The sequence below is a fragment of the Cannabis sativa genome, unplaced genomic scaffold, assembly GCF_029168945.1.
Source record: "Cannabis sativa cultivar Pink pepper isolate KNU-18-1 unplaced genomic scaffold, ASM2916894v1 Contig3, whole genome shotgun sequence".
Taxonomy (NCBI): domain Eukaryota; kingdom Viridiplantae; phylum Streptophyta; class Magnoliopsida; order Rosales; family Cannabaceae; genus Cannabis; species Cannabis sativa.
The window spans coordinates 1689924-1699183 of NW_026870039.1; the positions used below are offsets into that span (position 1 = coordinate 1689924).

General features: G+C 30.2%; 1 protein-coding gene across 1 annotated transcript; it reads right to left on the minus strand.

The window, feature by feature from the left end:
* Positions 1 to 2167: 2167 nt before the first annotated feature.
* On the minus strand, positions 2168 to 4271 carry LOC115724033 (protein ACCUMULATION AND REPLICATION OF CHLOROPLASTS 6, chloroplastic-like). Its single transcript, XM_061107816.1, has 4 exons — positions 3828 to 4271; positions 3527 to 3751; positions 3173 to 3351; positions 2168 to 2944 (listed from the first exon to the last, which is right to left on the minus strand). Exons 1-3 carry the CDS (start codon positions 3828 to 3830, stop codon positions 3190 to 3192), a joined length of 390 nt encoding a protein of 129 aa, XP_060963799.1. The 5' UTR covers positions 3831 to 4271; the 3' UTR covers positions 2168 to 2944; positions 3173 to 3189.
* Positions 4272 to 9260: the final 4989 nt, after the last annotated feature.

The following is a 9260-nucleotide window of genomic DNA, read 5'->3' on the forward strand; positions in this document are numbered from 1 at the left end:
CTTACAATAAAAATATATATAATAATAACAACAAATAAAAATAAAAATATATAGGATGCTAATAAAATTATATATCATGTCAACAAAAGTACAATAGAAAATAAAACTTAAATATTATTTAAAAAATTATATACCGTATAACAAAAAATACATATAGCATACAGAAAACATATATACAAAAAATAATAATAAAAAAATATAGATTACTAATACATATATATATATATATACTACACTAACCAAATTATATACCACAATTAAAATATATATACCATGACCATTGTATATAGTAAAATAAAAACTAATTAAATATTATTTAAAATAAATAATCATACAATCAAAAAATATAAAAATAATAATTAAATATATGTAGCATGTCAATAAAATTATATACATACATTAAAATATTTTTATTATGCTAATAAAATTATATACCACTATTATACATATTATAATAAAAAATAAGTATCATCTAAGAATAATAATATACCATACAACAAAATAGAAATATACCGTACAACAAAATCTGTATACCAACAACCTAAAACAACTCATAAAAAATTAAAAAAATTGACATAACTTTAAAATAAAAAAGATTTTAACAAAACTAATATAGATATACCATAATGTTTAAATAATTTGCTTCTAATTCTAAAAAAATAAAAATAAAAAATTGATATAAGGACATTTACTAATATAGTCTTATGATTTAGGGCCATTTGCTATATTTTTTTTAAAAGAGAACATAAACTAACATACTCCTATGATTTGGGGCCATTTACTATAATTTCCCTTTTAAAAATACAATCTTTTTTTTATTATTATTTTTAACAGTTTTGGGCTTTATTGAATTAATTTATAATTTTTTTAAGTAGTTTAAACTTCAAATAAAATAAATAAACTGTCATCTCAAAAAATGAAAAAAATAAACTGCACCCAAAAAAAAATATAATATAAATATAGGGTGATTTTACAATGCACTCTCTTAAAAGGGATGTACTGATACACTATTAACTTGTTTCGACCTCGAGAAAAAAAATTTAGTCTAATTTTTTTTTTCATATTCATGTACGTTATAACTATTTAAGATAACCTACAAAATTTTGAGAAATTTCGAATAATTTACAATATAGAAAATAATGTTCAAACAGTCTATTTTACACGCGTATAAAATAAAATAGTCACGCGTGCAATACACTGTTTGAACGTAGTTTTTGGAGTGTTAAACTTTTTTAAATTTCTTAAAATTTTGCAGGATGTCTTAAATAATTATAACGTACATGATCATAAGAAAAAATTTGACTAAAAAATTATTTCGGATACTAAAATAAATAAAGGTGCATCAATGTATCTATTTTAAGGGAGCGGTAGAATTTATATATATATATTTTTGGCTGACGACTTGCCCCACCACGAAGGCATCTTTCAAGTAATCAGTTATTAGAATTGTTTTATTTGTTTTGGCCCAATAGTGGCCCAATGGGCTTCTATTTTACTCTATATATATACACACTTATCATGTACAACCTTACACATATATTCATTTCAATCTCAGCAGCTATTTTTCGGCTGAATATAATGAAAATAAGAGAGATATTTTCTCTCTAAAAGAAGTTTCCATCGCTTACAACTGGGAACCCCAATCAAGCCATAAGTACCAACTCTAGAATATGATATGGAAAATGGGGATAGCTCCATAATCAATACAGCACATAAAACTCGATTGTTGGGAAAAATCGCCACTGATGATACATGAAAATATAATACGAAATTCAATAAATTCACACGGAATATGTAAAAAAACTATTCTCAGAATTACCATTTTAGTCTCTTCATTAAATTAATTATTTTCTATGTTAACTTGTTTAATATGAACAATCGAAAATTACAAAAAAAAAAAAAAAAGAGAGAGAGAAATTTGAGGCTAAATCCCTCCATATTTGGTTTTTCATACACTTTACTTACCTTTTTTAGTGGCAAAATTCTTATAGCGCGTTTACAAAACTGTAATTAGAATTAGAATAATTAATGAGAGAAATGAATCGGTTTAAAATAGAAAATAATCGGAAATAATATTTTATTATGCTGTTTACTAAATTATCCAAAAAGAAAATCAGAATTATAGTATTTTGTTTACATAACTAGGAAAAGTAATCAGAATGCTTAAATTTGTTTATAGATTTTTAAAGGGTATATTTGTCTTTTTCATTTTTAATTAATAAAATTAAAATTAAAATAACACTACTAGAAAATTGGGTTTCAGTGACACACATTGAGTAACTCTAAATCTATATAGTGACACTTCAACGCGCGTCACTAATGAGGGTGACTGGAAAGACAATTTTTAGTGACATTTCACACGTGTCACTGAACCCTTTTACATTCATTTTTTGCGCATCACTATAGGCAGTAACAGCCACACAGATGAAGTGTCCCTATATCCTTTTTTTATTATTATTATTAATATTTTTAGAGATATAGTGACACACAAAAAATGCCACTATATTAAATATTTTTTTACAAAAAATAATATTTAATTATTTTAATACAAATTTTATATATTATAAATAATAATTTATATTAATTATATATAAATACAATTATATATAACAATAATAATTTTAATTAAGTAAACAATATTTTGTATTAATTATTTTGCCAAAATCACCAGAGTTTACAAATAAACAATTTTTCTACCAATACTAATATTTTTTCATACAAACAATCCAAATGTACAGTATGAATCCAACCAAAATAACACATATATCAACACTTCAAACCCAGAAAATAAGAAATAAAATAAAAGTTACAACTCATTAAACCTAGTTACAAAATACATTTCTAAACATGAATAGTCTAGATTGAACACGAGCCTAGCTCTAAATCCCCAATAAATGCGAAGCCTCGTTGAAGGTCTAAATCACCCCAAACTTTTTTCATCCACCTGCATATACACATAGAAACATAGAACAGAGAATGAATACTAATTTAATTGACAAAACTCTTCACATTCAGATCAGTATAAAATTAAATAAAATATATAACAATTTCTTTTATCCACCTGCATACACACACAGAAACATAAAACAGAAAAATACTTATTTAAATTAACAAAACTCTTCACATTCAGATCAATATAAAATGAAATAAAATATATAACAATTTCTTTTACTTGTTTATATTTCACAATCATTGAATCGGCACTCTTTCCAACTTCCCAACTCTTCTTGATCGGTTTTCATCATTCAGGGGTAAAGCTAGAAGCTCTAAAACACAACGAGGGGTTATCTCTTCTAATGTTTCATCAATTTGTGATTGTAGATCCGGCGCAAGGCTACCAGCCCCTTCTTCCTACACATTTTGGATATTTATCAAGCATGTAAAATATTCAAAGCGATAAACTTCCAAATAATCTATGATGGTAAATAAACTTCCAAAGTTGCACAATCTCAATTGTTTTTCCTTTACATCTCTCACTATTCTAAAAACTTTATCAAATTCCAAAAGGTTAAGATACAATTCTAACCTGCAAGAGCTTCAAAGCCCTTTCAAGCACTTCGCAACCCCGAATGAAATTGGGAGGGGACAGTGCCATAGCGTCCTTAGACAAATCAACATAAGCAAGTGCCATAGCCAAAACTACATCTTGTTTGAACGACTTTGGCAGCCTCTCTCTAAGCAAACTTTCACCAATTTGAAGAACTAGTTCGGTTTTTCCTGCTTCTTGCAAAACACATAAAGCCCCAAGAACCTACAAAACCACTAACACACCATCAACGAAGGTGAACTCAACCAAAAATATCCTAATTTTCAAAGAATTACACTACCATATTTTTCCAACTTCCCCGTTCGGCGGCAGAACCACGTCTGGGAGCGGCGCCTCCCTATTTGGGTTCACGATGACGGAGGTAGCCCGTCAAACTGAAAAAAAATGAGAGAGAGAGAGAGAGAGATGAGCGAAAGAGAAGGTCAGGGCATTGCGTGGTGGGTGTTTTGGGTTCTTGGAATGGAGGCAAATGGATCTATGGCTTCGGTGCAAAAATAGAGAGATGGTGAGAAGTCGAGCGAGAGAGAAGGTCGGGGTCCTGGCTCCGTTGAGAAAATAGAGAGAGGGTGAGAGGTCAAGGTCGTGGCTCCGGTGCAAAAACAGAGATGCTGAGATGAGAGTGCGGCTGTTGGCTGTTAGAAAGTTTAGGGTTTTCTTTTGTGTATAAGAGAGAGAGGGGAAAGAGATAAGGGCTGTTAGGGTTTTTGTTTGAGAAGAAAGAGAGAGAGAGAGAGAGAGAGAGAGAGAGAGAGAGAGAGAGAGAGAGAGAGAGAGAGAGAGAGAGAGTTGATAATTATATAAATTGTATTTTAGTTGGGATTTGATAATTTTTGTATTTTTTTATTTATTTTAAATTACAGCTGTATTTTTTCTAAAAAGAAATTAGAGTATTGATATAGTGACGCGCCAGGTGTGTCAGGGTACATTTACCCACACGTGCTTGGTGTGTCACTATAGGTCTCAATTTTTCAAATTAATAAAAAATAAAAAAAAAATTAATCTTTAGTGACACTCTATATTTTTAGTGACACACATTGCAAGAGACTAACACTGAACATTTAGAGTCTAATTGTGCATGTCACTAAAAATTACTCCTATCTATTTAGTGACGCGCACTTTTGTGCGTGTCACTAAATAGTGTCACTAAAAGGCCAAATTGTAGTAGTGTAAATTAAGTAAGAAAAGGGAAAAGTATTCCTTATAAAAATGAGAGAGAACCTTTCCATTTGTTTTCTCCCTAATTTGTGTGGGTCCCACTACTTTCTTCCTTTCTAAAATTTAGTAAACAATAGTATGGGAATCAATACCATATCATTCATTCCCATTCCCTTTAAGGTGCAATTCCGTTTGTAGATATGGCGTTTGGTTGGGAGGAATGAAAATATAGGAAAAGAAATGGGAATGGGAATAGGAATGGGAATGGGAATATGAATGGGAATGTGAATAAGAATAGAAATGGAATAGAATAAAATTTAATATATATATATATAAAAAAAATTATTAAATTTTTTCTCTTGTTACATTGGAATGGTCTTTCCTTCCTTTTTAAAATGGAATAGTCATTCTACCAAAGTGGTGGAAAGAGTATTCCATTGGAATGCTATTCCAATACTTTACAATACAACCAAACAAATGAATGGAATAAAACTTGTTTCCTTTCCATTTGATTCCATTCCATTTCATTACCTCCAACCAAACGCCACTTGGTGTCCTGTCCATTTTGCCCAGTTAAATGATTATGTGGTCGATCCTAGTCACCCAATTATCTTACGTCACAAATTTAATTGACATGGAAAATTAGAAAATAAATTTAATATCACTAAAAACAAATTATAAAAAAAAAAAACTGTAATAATTTTCTTCTTCTTCTTCTTCTCATCGGCCCTTTCTTCTTCTTCTTCTCATCGACCCTTTTTTCTTCTTCTTCGACATCTAAATATTACCTCCACCATCACCACCATAACTACTCCACCAATGCCACCATAACCACAATAATTACTACAACCACCATACCCACCATCACACCATTATCACCACCACCATAACATCAAAGAGAAAATTACCTTACCACACCACACCACACACACCATCACACCACCATCCCCATTTTTCTCAAGTCAAATATTCCTTTAAAAATTTGAAAAATTAGGGCAAAATACTGAAAAATAAGTATAAAACTTTGAAAAATTACCAACTATTCAAGTAGATTGAGAAGAAATAAGGGAGTGAGAATCGGGGAAGGGGATTCTGAGGTCAGCGGTGAGAGACCCACTGCTGGTGATAACTAAAAATGGCAGTGGAAACAGTGGCGGTCTCCTGGGTTCAAGATCAACATTGAAGTGGGTTAGAGGAAAAACCAACAAAAAACATGCCTGGGTTTGATGAAGAACAAACCTGTTTGGGTTCAATTATTTGTTGCAGCTGGGTTAGGGATTAGCAAAAGAGAGAAAGAAGTTAAAGTAGAAGAGAAGAAGAAGGAAAAAAAATCAAAATGAGAATTATTTTTTGGTAGTGGTTATGGTGGAGTAGTGATGGTGGAAGAAGGAGGAGGAGTGGGGGTTCGGTGTAAAATTAAAGTTTTAATTTATTTTTTTTTTGAGTAATTTGCGGCATAAATACCTAAGTTTTATGCCGAGTAGCAGATAAATACCTAAGTCCTATTTTTGGCGGTAAAAATATCTTCCGTCACTACTCTGGAACTTCCGTAGGTACCTCTCCGTTATGTGCCAAGTTAGTGTCCACATGGCACATTGTGATTGGTCCAGATAGATTTATTTTTATTTTTTATTTTAAATAATTATTTAATATTTTAAAAATTAATTTTAAAAAATAAAAAAATATTTTTTTCCTTTTACTCTCTCTCTCTCTCTCTTTCGTCTTCTTCCTTCCTTCTTCATCTTCAGTGCTCTCTCTCTCTCATCAAAATCAAAATGAAACCCCCTGCCTTCTCCCTCTCGCCCATGTCTTCTCCCTCTCGCCCCTGCCTTCTCCCTCTCGCCCCTGCCTTCTTCGTCGTTTCCTGTTGGTATGTAATCTTCTCTCTAGCTTTCTCTAATCTACTTGGCTAATAGATTAGGGTCACACTGTAACCTCCAGTTTTCTCAGGTATGGATTCATGTTTGGAAGAGAATCAACTCAGAAAGAGCTCGGCGATGTGATTGAAAGTCTTCACCATGGAGATCCAGATCCAAGTCCTCCTCCGCCACATTCTTGATTCTATCGTAAGAACTCTCTCTCTCTCTCTCTCTCTCTCTCTCTCTCTCTCTCTTGATCTTTCCCCTTTCATTGATTCAAAATTAGACTAGTTTTTGTTGTTCAATGAGTTTGAATTTTAGTTTCTAAAATTTGTATGTTTAGGAATTTTGAATGAGTTTCCAATGTGAGTAACAGAGAGGTGTTTAAATTTAGTTATTCTTTGCACTGCATGTTTCAATTTGGGTCATGAGTTTTCATCAATTAGAAAGTCATGAGTTCTATATGTTCAATTTTCGAATTCACATTCAATTTATGAGAACCATTCTGGGTATTGCTCACATGCCACATTCAAATGATGCCTATGTTTGTATCTAACAACAGCACCAAATGATGTTAAATTTTCTTACTATTGCTTATTTTTTCTAGTTTTAATAAGATTTGAGCCCCAAATGATGAATCTCCAAAACATGACTGCAACTCGTAGTCTTGATTTTGAATCTCTGAGTTCTGTAGTTTGTTTGGAAAGTGTATCAATAGAAGAATTTTGAGTCTAGTCTTATTTATTTATTTTTGTTTTGTGTTCTTGATAATTTTCTAACAGTTCTATATGTCATTACACCAGTTCCACCCTAATCTGTTAGTTTTAGGTTTTAATTAATGATTTAGAGAGAGAGAGAGAGAGAGAGAGAGAGAGAGAGAGAGAGCAGTGAAGGCAGGGGCGAGAGGGAGAAGGCAAAGAAGGCAGGGGTGAGAGGGAGAAGACATGGGCGAGAGGGAGAAGGCAGGGGGTTTCATTTTGATTTTGATGAGAGAGAGAGAGAGAGCACTGAAGATGAAGAAGGAAGGAAGAAGACGAGAGAGAGAGAGAGAGAGAGAGAGAGAGAGAGAGAGAGAGAGTAAAAGGAAAAAAATATTTTTTTATTTTTTAAAATTAATTTTTAAAATATTAAATAATTATTTAAAATAAAAAATAAAAATAAATCTATCTGGACCAATCACAATGTGCCATGTGGACACTAACTTGGCACATAACGGAGAGGTACCTACGGAAGTTCCAGAGTAGTGACGGAAGGTATTTTTACCGCCAAAAATAGGACTTAGGTATTTATCTGCTACTCGGCATAAAACTTAGGTATTTATGCCGCAAATTATTCTTTTTTTTTAATTAAAAAATGAAGTCTTTTTTACCGCAAATTTCTCCAAAAAGAATTCATTTATCATAAATGGTACTTTTTTTTAATAAAGTTCAAACTTTATGAATTCAACAGGACTTTATGAATTCAATGCAAATACAATAGAACCTTTATCCAAGAATACGCTTGGGACCAAGTAAATTATATTCTAATTGGGAGGTTATAACTAAATAGAGTTACACTAGAAAAAATAACTAAAAAACCAAAAAATATCAGTGTAACAATAATAACAATAAATAATCATTAATACTATATCATAATAGAAATATTTTAGAGTAAATATAATTTGATACATGTATTATAATTTAAAATAAAATTATTAATTTTACATAAATAAATTTACAAAATACATGTATATGTTATAAATATTAATAATTATGTGGATGTCCAAATCTTTTATTTATTACCATTAATTGTAATCAACATTCTTCTTTTTCTTAGTTTCCTTTTTTCTTAGTTTCTTAATATTTCACTCTTGTATTTGTATAAATAGGGGTTCACCCCATTGGAATAAACAACTCAGAAATTCTCATTCACTTTCTCTTTCTCTTTCTCTTTCTCTCTTCATCTTCTTCTTCTTCTTTCTTTTCATTTACTTTATATTATTTTATAACACGTTATCAGCACGAGTCTCTGCCCAAGCTTCAAGCATGAGTCTCTGCCTAAAACCCAATGTAAGTATTTTGTTAAAGTTCTTGAATTGTTTCAAAGTCACGATACACTAAATATATATATACTGATCTGACTGAAATAATTTCAAGAATTCTTTTTTTTTTATTATTTTATTTTTATCTATATATCTATATATTATATATATGTATATGTTTTTATATGTTTATTATTGATTTCATATATATATATATTATGTTCTTATCATTTATAATATTTACAATATATGTGTGTCAATGATATGATAGAGGAAATCTGTATAAATTATACAGATATCCAGAAGATTATGTATCATCGATAAAATATTGCATATATCTTGAAGATTATGCATCATCGATAAAATATTGCATATATCATGAAGATTATGCATCTTCGATAAAATATTGCATATATCTTGAAGATTATGCGTCCTCAATAAAATCTTGCATATATCTTGAAGATTATGCAAACGTAATATTCATTATATAGTTGATGAATATATAATGAAAGAGATGAATACATATTTATATATATGTTCTTGTATTCTTTGAGGACAATGAAAAGTAATCTAATATCGATATAGATTTTGACAAACATTTCCTGAAGTAAATATTTTATATTTATCGAAGAAAAAAAATGATTGTATTTATGTGAATACAACTAAAGAATCATTAAAA